The sequence below is a fragment of the Erinaceus europaeus genome, chromosome 5 (genome assembly GCF_950295315.1).
Source record: "Erinaceus europaeus chromosome 5, mEriEur2.1, whole genome shotgun sequence".
Lineage (NCBI taxonomy): Eukaryota > Metazoa > Chordata > Mammalia > Eulipotyphla > Erinaceidae > Erinaceus > Erinaceus europaeus.
The window spans coordinates 129,069,786-129,091,085 of record NC_080166.1 but is presented as its reverse complement, the minus strand read 5'-3'; the positions used below and the strand labels follow the sequence as shown (position 1 = coordinate 129,091,085).

The 21,300-nt window shown below is 46.4% G+C and overlaps 1 protein-coding gene across 4 annotated transcripts in view; it reads right to left on the bottom strand.

Moving 5' to 3' along the window:
* CLYBL (citramalyl-CoA lyase) overlaps window positions 1–21,300 on the bottom strand; it is a 281,736-nt gene that overhangs the window by 225,913 nt on the left and 34,523 nt on the right. For 3 of the 4 annotated variants that reach the window (XM_060191822.1, XM_060191821.1, XM_060191824.1), the window contains exon 2: window positions 10,553–10,645. The exons of the other annotated variant lie outside the window; for it this stretch is intronic. In XM_060191822.1, coding sequence (XP_060047805.1) covers window positions 10,553–10,645 — 93 coding nt within the window. The remainder of the gene's footprint in view (window positions 1–10,552; window positions 10,646–21,300) is intronic. 4 annotated transcript variants of the gene reach the window in all.

Genomic DNA, 21,300 nt, shown 5'->3' with positions numbered 1-21,300 from the left:
GCCCAGGCTTCTGGGAGCAAACTAAGGGACGGGGAGAATTGACCTGTGGGAGATAAGGAGTGAATTCCCCCGGATCCATTGCTGGAGACGGATTTCCACAATGAACAAATCTGGGGACAGTCCCATGGTCCCATACATGGTGGGAGCCGCCACCAGCATTTGGTGGCCATAAATAACAGCCTGTAATGTCACTCTGCTGTGGGCTGCAGATGTTTGGGCAGGCTCTCTGAAACAACACTGACAAAATGTTTAGCCTCGCAGTGCAGCCGATAACCCACTTTTGAATCCCAAGAATGACAGTACGCTGCTGCCTGTTTACTCTGTCGCCCAGGGGCCACTCAACTGTGGGGAGACCTGTCTCCAGTGGCAACCGAAACTGACTGCAAATGCAAACCATCGTAGAAGGGAAACTAAGTTACCTGTTCCATACGGTTTCCTCCAAATAGTATAACCCTTCTATACCACCGTTAGCATAAAAGGAGAAGGAAGAAAAAAAATTCACAAAGCGCATTCAATATCTTTTATGGCTAGGTGACCCGAAATAAAATTTTATGTAGTTAAGGATTTCTGATAGTTCTTTATCCATTGCTTTCCTTTTACCCTACAGCAGTAATGATTGAAACCCGATGTGCGTTGCCCCCCGAAAAAGGACCGTAAAAGATTTTATGTACAAATAAAACAGTAGTCATTAAGTTTTGCTATGATGTCTGAGTAGATATTCAGCATGAAAACATGATAAAACAACTGTAAACTGATTGTGATCAAATGTAATTACAATGACTTGTCTCCAGTGAGTGACATGAACTAAACACAGTCACAGACTTCTCCAAAATTACTTTGGGCAAAGAACCAAGAGAACACTATATTCTTTCTTCGCTGAAGGCATTGTGCCAAAGAAATTGCAAACACACAAGCTTTAATAACCATGGCCAAAAAAGCACTTGGGAACTCATTATGGAAACGTTTTTAAAACCACACACACGCACACACATGCACACTCTTACACACGTGCACGCTTACTTGATGAAAAACCTTCCATATTAATATAATTCCACTGAAAAAGCCGCATGTTTGAGATTTTAATTGGCACTCCCCAGAAGTAAACCCAAGGACTGATAGGCAGTTACAGTCCCTTCCCCCCCCCACCCCCCACCTCCCACCCCCTTGAAGTCAATGCATTTGGCTTCCTTTCCTGGCATCTTTATTTCGGAGATGCTGGAAGAAAATCAACTTGAAGATTTTTTAGGCAGCTAGAAGTAAACAATGAGCTGGATTCTGAAATAACCTGATTTCTCCACTCAGCTATCCCAGGTGGGTTCTCTGCCTTTGGACACGCAGCTTAGGGTAACACTGTGTTCGGAGACAGACAAGGGGAGAGATAGCCATTCACTGAGCACAGCGGTTAACTCAGTAGTAATGCTGGCCGCAGCGGCTCGAGGAATCAGAAACTCTGAGAGGAAAGAAGAGAGAGAGTGTGTGTGCCCTTGGCCTCCTCTTCAGTTGTCAGCGCACGGAGACTCATCCAGGAGAGCCGGTGGCATCAAAAAGGGAGAAACTAATTCAGCTCCTAAGTGCACAGCCCACGGATGTATGCTGGCTCACATAAAAACTGGCATGCGTGTGTTCAGAGCAGTGGGATTCGTCACAGCAAGAAAGCAGGAGAAACCCAAGTGCTCACCAACAAATCAACGGTTATCTGACCAGCAGAGAAATAGGCTGTGGTGCGTCCACACAACAGAACGTGGTCCGGTCATATATATAGCTAAGATCGCAAATAAATCTGTCTGCACGCATATATACGAAAGCCAAAATGGACAGACCTTGAAAACGTTACGCCTGGAGTCGGGCGGTAGCGCAGCGGGTTAAGCACACATGGCGCAAAACACAAGGACCCGCATAATGATCCGGGTTCCAGTCTCCAGCTTCCCAGCTTCGGGGAAGTCGCTTCACAGGCGGTGAAGCAGGTCTGCAGTGTCTGTCTTTCTCTCCTCCTCTCTGTCTTCCACTCCTCTCTCCATTTCTCTCTGTCCTAATAACGATCAATAACAATAACATCGATAACAATAACAATAACTACAACAATAAAAAACAAAGGCAACAAAAGGGAAAATAAATAATAATAAAAAAACGTTATGCCAAGTGCAAGAAGCTAGTCATGAAAAAAGCGTGTACGTGCTGACTCCACTGATATGATACGTCTAGAATAGATCCATTTGGAGAGACAGTAGATACGTATAAGCTAGGACTGGGGCTCAGTGCCTGCACTACAAATCCACAGCTCCCGATGGCCATTTCTGCCCTTTAATTTTTTTTTTATTATGACAGAGATAGAAACAGGGTGGTGGCAGCAGGGGAGACACCTGCAGCGCCCCTTATAAAACTTCCCCTCTGCAGGTGGGGACCAATGGCTCAAACTTGGGTCCTCAAATCCCACTTCGATTCCTCTTCCTATTTAATTATTTTTTCATTTCTTTTGCAGTGCCAAGGCCTTGAAAGGGCATAATTTTAGCCCTCCCAGACTTTTTTTTTTCAATCAGAGAGATAGAGAGAGAAAGATATAGTGAGAGACCAGAGCACTGCTCAGCTTTGGCTTTTGGGGGTACTGGGGATTGAACCTAGACAGTAGAGTCTCAGGCTTGAAAGTCTATTTGCAGAACCACTATGGTGCCTCATAGGACCAGAGCTTCCCCTAGTGCCAAGGCTGTTGAGCACACGCTGCAGGCATGACAAAGTATACACCTTACCCGCTGAGTACTCTCTGGCCCTTCATTTTGATTTCTTTTCTTTTTTTTTATTTATTTAATTTATTTATTCCTTTTTGTTGCCCTTGTTGTTTTATTGTTGTAGTTATTATTGTTGTTGTTGGATAGGACAGAGAGAAATGGAGAGAGGAGGGGAAGACAGAGAGGGGGAGAGATAGACACCTGCAGACCTGCTTCACCGCCTGTGAAGCGACTCCCCTGCAGGTGGAGAGCCAGGGGCTCGAACCGGGATCCTTATGCCGGTCCTTGTGCTTTGCACCACCTGCGCTTAAACCGCTGAGCCACCGCCCAACTCCCTCTTTTCTTTTTTTTTAAATATATATATTTATTAATTTCCTTTTTGCTGCCCTTGTTTTTATTGTTGTTGTGGTTATTATTGTTGTTGATGTCGTCGTTGTTGGATAGGACAGAGAGAAATGGAGAGAGGAGGGGAAGACAGAGAGAGGGAAAGAAAGACAGACACCTGCAGACCTGCTTCACTGCTTGTGAAGCGACTCCCTGAAGGTGGGGAGCCGGGGGCTCGAACCGGGATCCTCACACCGGTCCTTGCACTTCGTGCCACATGCGCTTAACCCACTGAGCTACCACCCGACTCCCCTTTGATTTATTTTCATTAGAGAAAGGTAGAGAGAGAAGGAGAGACCATCTCTGGCTTATGGTAGTGCTGGGGATAACACCTGGAACCTCAGAGCCTTAGGTATGAAAGTCTTGTGCAGAACCACTGTTCAAGCTCCCCAGCCCCTGCTGATTCATTCTGCATAGGTAACCTCAAATTCAGTTCCTCCAGAGCTGAACACCTGACGCCAAGCCTCACAGCCCAGAAACCATATTCCATTCCTAGGTTTGCTAGCAGCATGGCCAACTTATTTATGGCGTTTTTTCTCTCTCTCTCTCTCTCTCTCTCTCTCTTTCTCTCTCGTTTGTGGTCGGGCTGGGAAACATCAGCAGGTCTTGGTTGTGCTCAGAATATAGCAGCTCCTCGCTAGGTCTTTGTGGGAAGAATGAACCATGGCTGAAAAACCCCAGTGGACCCACCACCTGCCAACGTTTGTCTCATAGCGACTTTATGAGTCAAGGGCATAAAATTTTGCAATGTAGATTTTTAAACAAAATGAACAGCGGGGAATAGTGAACTCGAGAGTTATCGCTGCCATTTTGCAATTTACTGCCGTCCTGAGTCGAGTTAGGGGGCCACCAGGGGCAGTTTCTCAGTCTCATGAGTTTTCCGGTGAAACTGCGGATATTGGGTAGTCACGCCCTTTGAGCAAATGAAATGGCAGCTAACGGCAGAGAGAGAGAGAGAACTCAGTTTTCCAAGAGCCTATGTACCAAGCTTTGGAGCAGAGAGGGCAGGGCAGGTCACCTTGTGACCCAGTCACCTTCGAGATGTCCAGAGTTCACTGTCTCCCTTCGAGGACAGTGTGGGCCTTCATCGAAACAACATACACCACAGAGCTTCCAAGCACATTCATCTTACTCACTTTTACTTGTAGAAAGGTCCCTCTGTTGATTTCATGAGAGAGGTCAGAACATGGCTCCAGTACCTGAGGTGCTGGGGATCGAACTGGGAATTTCCCGTCATCATGTGCAAGTCCTGTGCTCTAAGGCAGAGCCACCTCTCCAGCTGGCTGGCCAGATGGCTGTTTGTGACTCAGCAAAATCAGATAGGAGCCATTTCCCACTGAGATCATGGAAGCCCTCCCCTGGTCTAAGTCAAAATTTTGATACAGTCACAGTCCCTGTCAGGGTATGTCCTGATGGCGGCTAGAGGCAACCCTCATCTTAGGGCAGGAACTCACAGGTCCGAGACCGCGCACTCCAAACCTACTCATACTTGCAAATCGACTACTGAAACACAACAATAATAAAACTAGAAACAGAAAGAAATTCCAGGGCCAGGTGGTGGCACAAGTGGCAGAGCACACATTTTACCGAACCAGGACTCAGGTCTGGGCCCCTACTCCCTCCCTGCAGAGGGAAGCTTCCTAAGCAGTGGAGCAGTGCTGCAGGTGGTTCTCTCCCTTGCTGTCTACCCCTTCACTCTTGACTCTTGTCTCTATTCAACAAATTCATAAAAATACTAAAAAATAAAAAATAGAAAAAGAATAAAACACTTTATAAAAGAAATTCCCCAAGAAAAAACTCAAAAAAATCATCACCTAGAGTCTACTTGTTTGTTTTAATTTTTTTTTAATTCTCTTTATTTATTTATTGAATAGAGACAGCCAGAAATCCAGAGGGAAGGGGGTGATAGGGAGAGAGACACCTGCAACACTGCTTCACCACTTGCAAAGTTTTTCCCCTATAGGTGGGGACTGGGGGCTTTGAACCCGGGTCCTTGTACATCGTAACATATGCACTTAACCAAGTGCGCCATCACCCAGTTCCCCCCCTTTTTTTTCCTTGAGAAAGGCTTTCCTAGTAGGACCACGACTGGTACTCACAGAGCTCTGAACGAAAGAGAGTGCTCACCTGGGAGAGGGCCTGACCTGCCTTGCAAATAAGCCAAGTTCCAGACCCCACGTGTAAAATAACTGTCATGTCCCACCACTCAAGATCACCATAAAAACAACTACAAGTCTGGGCCAGTCGAGGGCACGTATTACCATATACAAGGACCCAGGGTTCAAGCCCCCAGTCCCCACCTGTGTGTGTGTGGGGGGGGGGGTGAGAAAGAAGCTTCATGAGCACTGAAGCAGGGCTGCAGGTATCACTTTTTCTCTATCTCCCTTTTCCTTTCAATCTGTGTCTTTCCTATTAATAAAAAAAGTAAATTTTAATCCCAGTTGGAGCCCCTGGCTCCCCACCTGCAGGGGAGTCGCTTCACAAGCGGTGAAGCAGGTCTGCAGGTGTCTTTCTCTCCCCCTCTCTCTTTCCCTCCTCTCTCCATTTCTCTCTGTCCTATCCAACAACAACGACATCAATAACACCAATAAAACAACAAGGTCAACAAAAGGGAATAAATAAATATATATTTTTTAAAAAGTAAATTTTAAAAAATGACTACTAGTCTGCACAGGAAGTTCTTCCGGCTTGGATCCATTTATTCAGAAGCATATTCTCTGAACACCGAAGTGCTAGCTCCCAGCAGACTCTGGTGACCAGTCCTAGGTGTCACATGCACCAGAGTGGTCTTCTAGCTTCTCTTGCTCTCACTCTTTTTTTGCTTCTTCTTTTTTTTTTAAATTGCCACCGGGGGTTGTCCTGGGGGCTTGGTGTCACCACTTCCTGGGGCCATTTTTTCTAACTTTTTTTTTTGCCTCCAGGGTTATAGCGGGACTTGGTGCCTGCACCAGGAATCCACTGCTCATTTTTTTCCCTTTTGTTGCCCTTGTTTTATTGTTGTTGTGGCTACTACTATTGTTGTTGTTGCTATTGTTGTCACTGGATAGGACAGAGAAATCGAGAGAGGAGCGGAAGACAGGGGGAGAGAAAGACAGACACCTGCAGACCTGTTTCACCACCTGTGAAGCGATCCCCCTGCAGGTGGGGAGCTGGGGGATCAAACCAGGATTCTTATGCCAGTTCTTGAGCTTTGCACCATGTGTGCTTAACCCACTGCGATACCGCCCAACCCCCACTTTTTTTTTAATTGGATAGGACAGAGAATAACTGAGAAGGGAGAGCCTACAGCCATACCACCCTGAACATGCCCAATCTCGTCTGATCTTGGGAGAAGGAGAGAGAAATACAGACACCTGCAGACCTGCTTCACTACTCGTGAAGTGTCCCCCCTGCAGGTGGGGGGGGGGTGGGGGCTCAAACCTGGGTCCTTGCACGTGGTAATATGTGTACTCAAACAGGTGTACCACCGTCCAGCCCTCTCCCCCGCCTTCTCCCTCGTATGAAATACAGCTTAAGGGCAGGGAGAGAGCCTAAGAGTTATGTTTGGTTTATTTTTATTTTGTGCAGGGATTAAGCAAAAGACCTTCATGTCTGAGGCTTCAACCTCCCAAATTCAATCCTTGGCACAGTCATATACCAGAACTGGGCAATTGGGGGCCGGGGGTTGAGCTGGGGGTCTTTATACACTGTGACATGTGTGTTCTGCTGGGTGTACCACCACTCAGCTTCCAAAAGGAAAATTTCTAAAAAAAAAAAAGTATCAAATACATTTGTGAATTCACAAAAATAGATTTTAAAGGTAGACATTAGTTGTGCCTGCTAGAATGTCTCCATTTTATTTTCTGAGCACCCAGAGGCTGCCTAGGAGACCATAGCTCTCTCTCTCTCTCTCTCTCACACATACACACACACACACACACACACACACACACACACACACACACACACACACCCAAGACCGTGTCTCGCGGATTACCAGCAAATCCTCAGCCTGGCGAAGTATTACACACAGGGCGGCCACCCAGCCTTGCAGTTTCAATTCCTGCCTCCCTGATACAGAATAACCCAGCCATCATTCTTCCTGTGACCTGCGTGTGTGTGTGTGTGTGTGTGTGTGTGTGTGTGTGTATGTGTGTGTGTGACGACAGTCGAGAGCTCACAGCAGATTTAAGATGGAAATGACCTATTAACTGCTTGCTACTCCTCCACTCTGCCCAGAACTCACTAGTTCATTTCTGTGGCCTGGTGACAAGGTCAGCTCCCCCCTCCTCCCCCCCCCCACGCACACCACACACCCCTTTTCTGCAAGAACAGAGGTTTCTGACAAAAGCTCTGGGGCTCCACAGCTTCCAAAGGCACCCACCACACAACCCACTTCTCTGCTCGCTTTAAAGGTCTATGGCTCTCACTGGAAGCCTCTAACACAGAATCCCAAGTCTCCCATGTGCAGGCTCTCTAGTGCGGGACAAGACTTAGGACTGTCCCTGAGCACTTGGCCACACAACCAATGTGAGAGGCCTTCCAGGACACCCCCAGCTAAAGCAGCAAGGCAGAACCAACAGGAAACCACCATCCGAGCCTCTAGAGGTGGCAGGAATGTGATACTTTGTGGATGGAAGTGGGTCTGGTACCCTTCCCTGGTGGCTTTTTGGGGGGGCAGTGGAAATTTTCACATGAATGGTGTAAATTCTGCACCATATTTTGACACCTGCTACATCTGACTCAAACGCGAAAAAAAAAAAAAAATCACCAACCCAGAGCCGGCACAATGAAAAACCATTCATTTTCCCCTTCCGGTCCCAGCGGGAGCAGAAAGCAATTCCAAGCCACTCCAAGAACGAGACTGCTTCCAAGGTTAGAGATTCATTCGGGAGGGAGGAGCCTGCCGGCCAACATCTGATGTCCCAAATCGCTGAGGCATTGGGGAGAAGAATAGATTTCAAGTTGTCAGTTAAGAGAGAAGAAAGAAAGAAAGAAAGAAAGAAAGAAAGAAAGAAAGAAAGAAAGAAAGAAAGAAAGAAAGAAAGAAAGAAAGAAAGAAAGGGAAAAGAAATCAGGGAACGGCCCTATCAGATGCGTGAAAGTCCTGGTCAGAACAGGTCCTTTCTAGAAGCGTGGCTGGAGGCATTTCCAGTGGCACTCAGTTGCCGGGGCCTTGTTCCAAGAGGCACAGAGTTCGTCCCCAGGGAGACGAGGTGGGGACTGAAGGGGGTCACGGGCACATGTGGTTCCTAGAAGGTGCCTAAACTTGGCGAGGTGACCATTTCTCCAGGTGGTGGGCATTTATCTCACTCGCTCCCAGACCCTTCCTCAATGTCCAGCCCCTTTCCTTGCTCAGGGCCCAACTCTGTTTGGAAGGCCCCCTCTGCCATCTTCCCCCTCAGCTCTCTCCGAGCAAAACCCACAGCAGATTCTCCCCAGACAGATCTTGGAAATGATTAATCTCTCAGATTAGCTGGATGGGCTCAAATATAAAAATATTTTTAAAAAACAGTAGGGTCGTTACGGAGTGACAGATTTCAGCACCATCTGGGCTTGCTGGTCAGGGTGGCGCGAATTCCATCAAACGGCTGAACGGTGCACGATCTGGGAATCCCATCTGTTTAATCTAACATGAATCAGTCCAACAGTTTGGCCATTTTGATGTGAGAGTTGTTTAAATAGAACCCCAGACTTAGAAAGTACTGTGAGTTTTTCCTCTTCTAAACTTGCAAAGTGCAGAATTATCCCAGTTAAAGGTAGCAGTTAAACTTGCTTTGAACCTGAAAGTGAAATTTGAAAATAGACTTGTTTTCATAAAAAAAAAAAAATTAAAAAAAAAAAGATTACTTTCCCAAGAGTTCCAGTTTAATAAACATTGGGACCATGTGTGAAGATTTTTCTTATGGTCATTTGTGTAGGTATTTATGTAATTTGAAAGGTTTCAAGTGTCCCTCTCCACAACCCCTCCCCCCCAAAAATTCTACTGATAAGATTTAGGATTCTGTGAAATAATTTTCTTGCTTATCATTTGTTTTTTATCTGCTCCCCTTCCCTAAATATTTTTGAAAGGAATGTAAAGTGGTAAATGAAAAGTAGGCAAGAATTTCAGACTACTTTGATCACTTTTTTTAAAAAAAACAAATGGAGTCTTTCTCTGGATTTTATAAATTGCTTTTAACCTTTAGCATTTTGGACTGCTTCCCTGTCTTGCTGTGCTATAATGATTTTCAGGAACGCTAATCACATTTTCCTGAGCCCAATAATATAGTTCTACTTCTTCACTGCAGCAGTAAGTGACCCTCAAATCCTCTAGCTACCCAGTTCTTAATAAGTGGTGAAAGGTACTACTGGTAAGAGTAAATATATTTTGGCCAATTTGCAACTGCTTAAGAAAAAAAAAATTTTTTTTTAAACTCCAAACCAAACTACTCTTTAATTGGAAAATCTTCTCCTGGTAGGATACTGTGACAATGATTTCTTTCTTTAACAATATGGTAGGGGATATTTTTCCTATTTTATTAACATACTAAATATAATTATGGAGCATGTTACAGAGTTGTACAAACATTAAAAAATCATAAAATCAAGTTTGTGTAACTGTGTATCAAAAGAAAATTTATACACTGTCATGTCACTTTTCTTGCTTTCTGTCATCTTTTATAGATATTACGTCAAATTTCCCCAGTGCCAGATTTGTGTTTTTCTAGTCACTCTACATATCAAGTGCACTTCCCAAAACAGAATTCTCAGGTAGAACCACTGCCTGCCCCCCCCTTAGAACCCTTTCAATGAATATTAGCCAGGTTTGCAAAAAGCACATCAAAAATTATAAAGTGCTGTTCCAATGCACATATGGCATATTTTTTACCATCATTTCACATGATTTCATCATGGTCATTACTTTTTACATTCTTAGAAAGCCCAAACTACTGAAGAAAAAAAAAGCGTGCTTTCTCCAAACCTCCCCTTAGGATTAAATAAAGAAGCATACTGGTATGAATTCTTCCTAAGAAGCATCTTACAACCGGCTTTCAACTGTGGACTTTGAAGTATGTACACACACACACGTACACACACACACACACACACACACGTACACACACACACACACACACACACCAGAGAAAAAGTCACATCAGCCGATTTTTCAAATACAGAAGCGAATAGTCAAACTGTCAGAAACTTTATTTGCATCTTTCACTTCTCTAAAAAGTGGCTGTCAGCAATTCAGTATGCTAAGGGCTTGTGGACACGTTTGTTGGAGAAGACTGGCCATACAGAGTTCACCACTGTCTCTGACCCTTACTGATCTGGGCAAATGTCAGTGGGCAAGAATTTAATCCACAGAGGTCACTAAGGCCAGTGCTGAGAATATTGATGCTTCCTCTTTTTCTTTCAATGTTACAAAATAAATCAGAGAGAGAGAAAGAGAGAGAGAGAAAGGGGAAGAAAGAAAGACTGACTTGTTGAGGATCAAAGCTTTTCCAAAAATCTTGAATCTGCTGTCCAGGGGTCCAGCGTGCCATCCCTTTGGTCCCCAGGCCTGTAGTATGCTCCTGGAATGAAGCAGCAATTGGGGTCATCAGAACCCAGCTCTGGTGACAATGGGGCCGCTCAGGTTGCCCCTGGGAGGTGCCAGCTGGCTTCGCACAAAGGTGGCACACTCTTTTTGTCTGCCGAGAACCTCTTTGGCTTTCTTCGTGTCTCCACATCACACGTTGGCCCCTTTCCCATCAGTTGCCCACGGTCCCCATGACTGGTCTTGGCTCATGCAGTGGCCAACACCAAAAAAAAAAAAAAAGAAGAAGAAGAAGAAGAGGCCACTGACACTCGGTTACGAGCTAAGCTGCCACCCGTAGCAGTGGAAATGTGAGGACATGCCAGGCCCTGGGTAGCAGGTGGGCAGGAAAGGGTGTTTGAGGGAGAGGTGACAAGCAGGCCACAGAGACATTCTTTCTTGGCAAGGCAAAAGTAACCCCAATGATGCAACACACTTTCAAAGATGCCCACCAGAGTGTGTTGCTATTTGTACCCGAGCATGTGGCTGGTATCAGAGTCCATCCCGCTGGCTTCAGCCTCGGACACTATTCACTCAATGGATCTCTGTCTCTAGGGTGTATAAAGTATAAGGAAACAGATCGGGGGTGAGGAGTGGGGGTAGATAGCATAATGATTATGCAAACAGATTCTAAAGCTGGAGGCTCCAAAGTCCCACGTTCAATCCTTCCCTCACCACCATAAGCCAGAGCTGAGCAGTGCTCTGGTTAAAAAAAAAAAAAAAAAAAGTATGGGAGTCAGGCGGTAACAAACGGGTTAAGCGCAGGTGGTACAAAACGCAAGGACCGGCATAAGGATCCCGGTTCGAGCCCCCCCACCTGCAGGGGAGTCGCTTCACAGGCGGTGAAGCAGGTCTGCAGGTGTCTGTCTTTCTCTCCCCCTCCCTGTCTTCCCCTCCTCTCTCCATTTCTCTCTGTCCTATCCAACAATGATGACATCAACAACAACAATAATAACTACAACAATAAAACAACAAGGGCAACAAAAGGGAATAAATAAATAAATATTTATTAAACAAAAAGTATAAGGGATCAGTCCCTTTGGGATTGACCTCAGCTACACAATACGAGCTCAAGAAGGGGTGCACGGAACTGCTACCTGTATCTGGGTGCATTCAGTGATCTGATCTGTCCCGTTTCAAAGCCTGTTTGGCGCCCTGCGCCCAGCTCCAGATTATTTCCTTTGTGCCAACAGTGACATCCAAAACCTGAGCCCTGGGCTGTGAGCTGCCCTTTAAAAGCAAGTGTAAACAACAACCACAGCAACGATTACAAGGGAGAACCACGACATAAATGAGTAAGGAGAATGTTTAGACAGACAAACAATAATTCTTAGTCGATGGTCTGTATCCCTTCCTGAAGCTGGTATAACAATGCTTAGGGAGAAACAGAAAAATACTTCGTAAATGGCCAGTGCTTCCAAAGCTCTTTGATCAGATGGTGGCCAAAGATAAAATGGTGTCACCCTTTTGTGAAGTTTCCCCATAGACCTGCACCCTGAAACGTAACCATTTTATCGAATTAGCAATACTAACGGGAAAAGCCTTCTCCTTAGAATCTTTATTTCTGACTCATTCTGATGACTGCCTGACAGAAGGCAATGTCTTAGAGACTGAGAGGATACAAATCTATTTGTTCAAAAGATGAACTCAGCAGAATAGAACGAGTGGCCTAACACCAGCCGCTAATGTGATTCTCTCTGCCTGTGAAAGAAGCAGGAGGAAATAGCACTAGAAAAGATTTAGAATTGATTTCGGTTCAGGATCACGGGTGCAATTCTATTCCCCTTATTAAAACAGCAAACAAATAAATAAGTAAAGCCTCTCGAGAGCTGTGTGGGATTCTCAAAAACTGCAGAGCACTCACATCTGGTGAAATGACTAAGAATCACACAGCACAGATTTAAAAAAAAAAAAACAAAAAAAACTGTGCTGAGCCGGACCTTAAATAATCCCAAACTTCTCAAACTCCTCTGGCTTCAGGGAAAGCGTCCCAAAGGACACAACAAGGCGAGGAGACCTCTTGAAAGCGACAGAAGAAGTGAGGAGAGGTCAGGGAGCCAAGCAGGTCAGCAGAATCCTTCTTCCCAATCGGGGGGGGGGGGGGGGGGGGGGGTATTCTCCCCTCCGGCACTGATTGGTCTGTCAGTAAAGACCCCATGAGCTCCTCCCCTCAGCCTCCGCAGAAACTCTTGAACTGCCTTCTCCCTCCACAAAAGTTTAGTTTGCTGATTGGGAATGAAACAAAGGGTGGACAGCGGGGGTACAATTTATAAGGGGGCAGGAGAGGTTGCCAGGCTATTGTGCTCAAGAGGCATCCACAAGCTGTTAATTCTATTTGAACATCGTTAATAAGACTGTTAACACATCAGACTTTGTTTAGAGACCTTGCAAACATCAACAAACTATTAAATGACCCACCTGAGATACAACGGTATCCACTTTGGAAGCATCAAAAAAATCATCCCCCCCCACTTTTGCATTTTAAGATTAAAGAAAAGGGAAGGCATCACTGTAAAACATCTGCAAAGACCCCCAACTTCTTTATGCTTTAGTGCTCTTAAAACATCTTTCATTGTGATAGCATCTAAGATCTGTGGACTTTTATATATATATATATATATATATAAAGAAATTATATATCAGTGCAGACTCACTTCCACGGGCATGTGCAAAAACAGACGAGAAACACAGAGGTGCACAGATTTGATCAAATATTTTAAATGAATAATTAGTTTGACAGATTAACACCAGCTAATTTTGCCTAGGATAGAAAAAAAAATGTTTTGAGCTCAGCCTTTAAAGAAGTGAGAAAGCACTTTATTACATAAGGGAAGTTTTTATTTAAGTTGGCCTCACAACCAAGGAAAAATCTGTCCAATTATTTCAGTAAGTAAAAAAAAAAATTTTTTTAATTCATGACTGAAGGAAAATATATTTTTTAAAATGTATTTTACCTACCCCTCTTTTGTTTCTTTAAAGAGTAAAACAATTTAAAGTTTTAAAAAGCATGCTTAAGATCAAAGAGACCAAGTAGCCAATAGTGAGTTAACATTAACAGTATCTGCTAGACATTTATTTTCATTTTGAATTTCCCAGTGCAGATGTGTTTTTTCAAGTGTCAAACTTTTTGTTTTTTCAGTGAAAATGGCACATTTTTATGTGATCATCTACTAAAAGATTTGCATTTGCTATCTAGCCATCTTTTCGCTGGAGGCAAAAAAAAAACAAAACTCAAAGGAGATGGACAAGAATTTGTAAGGCTAGTTTTCAAATGATTTTCTGGACTGTTTGCACCCCAAACCTCACGACTGAACATGCACGGGCTCCCTAGCTCTTCCAACACCTCATAACCCAGATTTGTTGGTGTCCTTTTAAAATGCCTTGGCCTGTGATTTCAAAGAACAATTTTACTTAAGACGCTTGCCAGCACTGGTCAAAGAAAAATTAAAAAAAAAAAAAAATTAAGTGCGAGAGAACAATGGATAAGAGAATCAGGTTATGTTGAAGAGATGGGTCTGCAGAGAATTCCAGGGAAGTGAGGACTCTTTTTTTTTGGGGGGGAGGGGCTGTTTGGTGGCGACCACTGTAGCCGGGGGTTGAAGGAGAGGAGATAGTGAAGAGAAAGGTGACACAGAATCCCCCAACGGGGCATTCCTGTGAGGGCACAGGGATGTAACTTTGGGGCGAACGCTAAAGCTGGGCTAAGGGCAGTCTCTCTGATTTCGGCAGAGCCGGGAAAGGTTCTCAACAGGTCAGGAGAGCCTGGGGACTAGGCCTGGACACTTTGAGCGACCCGGCCTGGGAAAGCATCAATCACAGTGGAAATTGAGGGATAATATTTGGCTAGAGCAGCTCGGCCGCCTCCCCAACGACAAAGGCCTGCGTATTCCCCGGGCTTCCTCCAATCTTTCATGTTTCAGAACCACGCATTTCAGTCCCAGTGTTTCAGTTGCCATAACAACTTCATAAATTTGTTCTCAGATGTCCTTTTGATTCACATCATTTTTTTTTAAGCTGGAGGAGCAGTGGAGTGCCTCATTTATTCCGTTCACACCTAAATCCTGAGGAATTGGGGGTGGCGGTTGTTCCTCTTTCTCCAAGAAGCTCACCTGAAAATCATGTCACCATCCCTCCTCCCTCGCTACCGGCAAAGGATGTGATAACTGAGCAAGAAGACGTGAGAACACTTTCAAAGAAATATTTAAAAAATGTGTTTGTTTTCTGACGCGTGGCTTTATGATCATGTTTTCCAAACCCAGGAGACAGTGATGTCCAAAGAGTGTCTGTCCCTGGATTTTGGAAGTTGGGGGGGCTGCCGTGCTGTTTGGCCCTGGGCAGCAGGGCCCTGGCTAGGGGGCGGACGTCTGACTTCCAGATAACAATTGTTTATGCCCTCAGACAGGTTTTTGATAGAATCCTCGGTCAGAATTGGCTTCTGGTGACTATTACTAACCCATACCTTGAAAACACGATCTCCTGTATGAGGGGAGCACCGTGAACACGCTGCCCGCTCCTTAAAACACTCAGGGAAGGTTTGGGATTTCTTTCCAGTCGAGTAAGGAGCAGCAGCCCTGGCACCAGTAAATAACTGCCTTTTGCCAACATCAACAACCAAACAATGGAAAACAAAGCAGGGCTCCAGTGACAAACGGGGGGTGGGGTGGCGTGGGGTGGGGTGGTGTCACAAAATTCCGGCTGGCCCCATTTTGTATCTGTAGTGACACCCAGAAGGGACTGAAATGCACAGATAAGAGCACAAAAGGGCCCAAGTGGCTGGAGACTCTCACTTGGCTGTGAAGAAGCCCAGGGATGAAAACAGTGCGAGCTTGTCCACTCTGGCAAACTGGAGAATGTTCTAGTGCAAAACTAGAAATGGGACTGGTGGGTGGTTCGAAAGTTCTTTTTCTTTTATAGTTTCCAATCCACTGGTTAGATCAGAAACTCATACAGAGATAGACTGAAAGTTGAGTTATGAGCTGGGGGACACTTTGTACCCTGTGTGTAAAAAACCAAAATACAGGACGCACAACATACAGCTCAGCAAAGGGGGGAGAGAGTAAATATTGGTTCTATTCCGTAAGGAGTATAGAAAGAGATGTTGCTTTTAAAAAGAAAAAAAGTTAAACCTTTCACTCCGAAAAAAAAAATTCCCAAGAACTAGTTCTTTGCCCTGGGGGGGGGGGAGAAGACTTCTTTTAATTATATAAAAAGTGAAGAGAAGGTAGGAGCCTTTACCTTTGAATACTAAATCAGGAAAGCAGGAGCATCAAAGGCCGGCTTGATCTGTTCTGCCTGAGAAATTAGCAGGCTTGACAAGTCCTTTACAAGCCTGTCCAGAGTCGCCAAAGCAGAGGCTCTAGTGACACCAACCGACCCTGGAAGACAGTGCAGGCGCCACTGAGGCCCAGGTGGGGGAGGGCTGTGTGTGTGTTTTGTCTTTTTTTTTTTTTTTTTGGTTTGTTTTTCTCTCTTGCCTCACAATGGACACCTAGCCTTCAGCCCTAGTTCTGCTTCAGGCCCGATGGTCACCTTCCTCAAGCCTCCTGAACCAAGATTTTCTCCCTCCTCTCCTGCCACCCCCCCACACACACACCAAGCCAAGGCCAGTGGTTACTGTAGAGACCCCCACTCCGCCTCACAACAAGCCACCCCAACCTCGAGGTTTCAAAGGGCAGAGAGTTGAAAGGAGGGGAAGGGAGGCTGAGGAAAGACATCAATTCAGCATTCCTGGGGCCTTCAGATCTTTGCACTTGTTTTTTTTCTTGTCTTCCCTCCTGGAAGGGTGAGGCGGGAAGCAGCACTTCAAAGGGGTCTCTGTGTGTGTGTCTCTGTCTCTCTGTCTCTGCCTGGAAGGATTTTTCGTGAGCTGGCTCTGCCCACCATCGGCCAAGACTATCACTAAAGGCTACTGTTGTGATTGATTAAAAATAAATAAATAAAGCCTCTGTGCTTAGAGAAACCCACTTCGCTCTCCCCAGTGGTTTGCCAAAGCTGTTCGGGGTTGGGGGAGGGGGTGTAGCGGTAGGGTGGGGGGGTGAGGGACAGCAGCATAAAAGCCTGCCCTGGGCTGGGCCCCTGGCAGAAGGAATGTCAGGGTCCCCTCTCCACCCTTCCTAGCCTTTGGCTCCTGGCTCTCAGCACCCTCTCTCCATGCAGAGGGGAAGGGGAGGGTCAGAAAAAGCTGGCCAATTCAATAGTAGGAAGCCAAGAGTGTGTGCAGGATAAGAGCTAGGCTGGATGTCTGGGGCTCGGAGGGAATGAGGAGGTTCAAGCTGGCACAGGGGCTCTGGGAGCCACTGCGGAAACAACCAGCTCTGGGGACAAGGACCAGTGAAAGATGAGGAGGCACTGCTTCCGGTGCTCAGCACTGAATCTCAACTGCCCCCGGGGTCCCAGGCCTCACAGAAGGCATCACAGCACAAACAGTCTGTTATTAGAAAAAAAAAAAAAAAATCGAAAAATCAAAATAAATCAAGGATCAAATTATAACTTAAAATTTTTTTAAGGTTTCTTTTTCTCCCATAACTATTCCCTTTCCTAATTAGATCTGAATTTTAGGTAATGTTATTCTGTTCTAACTACAAGCCATTTATTTTACTGCCTTTTTTTTTTTTTAAGATGAAAGAGAGCCATGAGTCTTAACCCTCAGAGCTCAAGGTCCAAATTTTAGAAAGAAGACATGCCTCAAGAATTATGTAGGAAGTCCGGGAGGCTTTTGGAGAGAGCTGTCAAAAGACAATATTTGTATAGAATCTGAGCCTGAGCGGCCAGCCTGACACAGCAAAACCATTGTGTTTCCCACTCGTTTTGTTTTGTTACAGCTGTGTTTTCACAGATGCAAAGCCATGTGTCTCCACCAAAAGGTCCACGCTTCCCCTCAGATGTGAATGCAGATCAAAGGTTCCGACGCAGAAACACAAGCCCCTTTCCCCTTTGGAACATGTTTGCATTTTTCTGCTGCGGCTACGAACCAAGCTTTCCATCTGCTGTCCTTCTGCAGGGTGCAGGGTGAGCAGAACGGGACGGCCAGAGCTAGCTCGGCTCACCAGTGCTCAGATGAGGATCGTCTGCCCGCAGCTCCCAATGCCCCCCACACACACACCCACCCCACCCCACCCCACCCCCGCCCCAAGATGTCCACACAGCTAGACCACAGGCCCTGCAACAGAACCGTCTGAGTCGGTTGATGGAGAGAAATTGCCGGGAAATACCAGATGCCACCTGAGATGGGTCTTGTGCTCTCTCTCTCTCTCTCATCTTGTTTTAGGTACCTTGATAAAGACAATCACTTCAGCTGTGACCTCTCCCCCCCTCCTGTAGCCCAACAGTGTGCCATGTTTGGCATACGAATCTTGGCTTCTGGAAACGTCTCCACTGGTCCTGAGTGCTGGGATCCAATCACTTATTGATCCTGAGGGGTTCTGATTTCATTGCGTCATACACCAGTCCATTTGGGTGGAGATGGACATTGTTTCTGGAACCTGTTTTCCTTTTTAAATTACTCCTTCCCTCCCCCCTCCCCCTTTCCATTTTGTTTACAGAACACACCCAGGATTACTGAAGAAATTCCCCTCTGTGACCTGAGTCTGAGAATGAATTTCCTGCCCTATGAACATCTGCTAGGAGAACAGTGAAAAGACAGCAATATATCAGGAAAAGGTGAGAGGCTCTGAAGGCTACTGGGGGGGGGGAAGCATATGGGTAGTTGTCTACTCTGCAGATGTCAAGAGAGGAAGTATGGATGGATAGATGGATGGATGGATGGATGGATGGATGGATGGATGGATGGATGGATGATGGAGACTGCAGATACAAAGCTCTGGCTAGTCCCTAGAGAGCTTTTGGTAAAAGCCCAAAGTGGAAAGTGGCCCTGACCAAAGCTAATGCTGGTGTGTGAGTGCCATCTAATGGCCAGCCTGGAATTGCACCTAGTCCAGTGAGGCCTGACTTCTCCATCCTGGGGTCTGTGGGAGGCTCCCATTCCAAGTTTTGGTAACTGTGGTTTCCATGGGCTGAGCAAGATAGCCCGCCAGGACAGTGTGCCTGCTTCGCCATGCTCATAATCAGGCCTGAGCCCCGGCCCCTGGTGCACGGGGGGAAGCTTCTGCGCTGTGGTGGCTCTCCCTTTCTCCTGTCTATCTGGGAAAGTTCCAGTGGTGTCCTTTCGAAAAGTGAAGTATTGCTTATATGCCTCAATTACAAATTGTTTCAGGAAAGAACACAGTACGAGGGATGATCTCAAAGGCTGCTGGAGTGGGACCCCCCCCCCAGACCAGTATGGCCTCCCAGCCCTCGGGGAGTGGGGTGGGGGATACAGAGAATGTCTCCATGCCAGGGATGGTGGTGGACAGGCTGAGCACACAGGAGCAGGCCGTGCGTCCAGAGTCAGTAAAAGTCTTTGGGGGGCGCAGGAATGAGCCCCGTGGCTGGCACTGCAGGTCCCCTCTTCAAGCTGGAGAGCACCCCTTCCAGCTCATGGGACCCTCCACAGAGGTCCTGGGTACAGAGACTCAGCCTCCCTTCTGTTTTAGAAGGGTCCCTGAGAGAAGGGCAGCCAGCTTGTGTGGGGATGATGAGAGGAGAGCTGAACCACTTGAAGGCAGTGTGGCAAGATGGAAGGACGGAAGGACAGAGCCCCATGCTGGGGCTTGGTGACAGTGAGTCCAAGCTCTTTCCTAAGGCCCTGCCCCCTTCCTTCCCACCCTTCCCCCCAACAGCAGCCAGCATCAAGGGACAGCTCTTCAGTCCTGTCCTGAATCTTCACTGGGACTCCAAGGGAAGGCAAAAGGGTTGTCACCCCCCACCCACCCACCCTTCGCAGGAGAGGTCACTGGAGCAGCACAGAGATGCCGGCTCCTGCCAGAACCAAGAGTCCTAGGAGCTGGACCCAGAAGGCAGTTTCAGGACTGGGCAGGTGGGTCCTTAGGACACAGAGAGAGGGGGCTCTGGTCCACTGTGGGTGAGACTGCGTCCTGGGCAGGCCCTGCAGAAAAGGAACTGAGAGGGAGTCAGGCGATAGATAGCGCAGCGGGTTAAGCACACGTAGCGCTAAGCGCAAGGACTAGCATAAGGATCCTGGTTCAAGCCCCCAGCTCCCCACCTGCAGGGGAGTCGCTTCACAGGCGGTGAAGTAGGTCTGCAGGTGTCTGTCTTTCTCTCCCCCCTGTCTTCCCTTCCTCTCTCCATTTCTCTCTGTCCTATCCAACAACAACAACAACATCAATAATAACTACAACAATAAAACAAGGGCAACAAAAGAAAATAAAGAAAAAAAATTTTAAAAAAAGAAAGAAAAAGAGAAAAAGAAAGAAAGAGAGAGAAGCACCAGGTGGCGGCGCACCTGGTTAAGCATCCACATTACAGCGCTGAAGAACCCAGGTTCCAGCCCCCAGCCCCACTTACGGGGGAAGCTCACAAGTGGTGCAGCAGGCCTACAGGTGTCTCTCTGTTGTTGTTTACCTTCTCTCTCCCCCCTTCTCAATTTCTCACTGTCTCTATCCAATAAGAAATAAATAAAAATATTTTAAGTGGTTTGGGAGGTAGCTCAGTGAATAAGACATTGGACATTCAAGCATGAGGCCCTGAGTTCAATCCCCAGCAGCACACGTACCAGAGTCACGTGACGTCTGGTTCCTTCTGTCTCTCCCTCCCCCTATCTTTCTCATTAATAAATAAATAAATAAAATCTTTTAAAAAATATTTTATTTATTTTTTCCTTTTGTTGCCCTTGTTGTTATTCATTGTTATTGTTGTCGTTGTTGTTGGATAGGACAGAGAGAAATGGAGAGAGGAGGGGAAGACAGAGAGGGGGAGAGAAAGACAGACACCTGCAGACCTGCTTCACCGTCTGGGAAGCGACTCCCCTGCAGGTGGGGAGCCGGGGGCTCGAACCAGGATCCTTAAGCCAGCCCTTGAGCTTTGCGCCTCGTGCGCTTAACCTGCTGCGCTACCACCTGACTCCCAATAAAATCTTTTTAAAAAAGATATATATATATATATATACTATTTTTAAAAACCCTGTCAAGATTGCAGGTGTAAAAAATAAGGGGCTGGGTGGTGGTGCACCGGGTTGAGTGCACATGCTACAATGTGCAAAGACCTGGGTTCGAGCCTCGGACCCCACCTGCAGGAGGAAAGCTTTGCGAGTGGTAAAGCAGGGCTGCAGGTGTCTCTCTGTCTCTCTCCCAATCACCCCCTTCCCTCTCTATTTCTGGCTGTCTCTATCCAATAAATAAAGATAAAAAAATAAAATAAGAATAAATAAACGTACTTATAAAAGACAGAGTGAGAGAGACGTGATTCTGGGCCAGGGTGCTGAGGATGGGAGGGCTTCCTTCTGTAGTGCTGGGTGCTAGGAAGCTTTCAGAGCGCTGAGAGAGAAGTGTGTGCTCAGTGAGTTCCTTCTCAGTGACCTAGGGCCCTGAGTAACCCACCCCCAGGATAGCATACCTAGCACGCTCACCTGCCTCGCAGAAGAGCACACTCACCTGTGGCCGAATCTAAGACACACACACCCCAACACACACACACACACGCCTCCCAAAAGCGGAAGAGCAGTGTCTGCACTGCTGGGCAGTGAGGGGGAAAGTGAAGTGAATCAATACCTGGGGTTTCTTTTTCGCTTCAGTTACTCATTTACTTACGAGAGAGGAA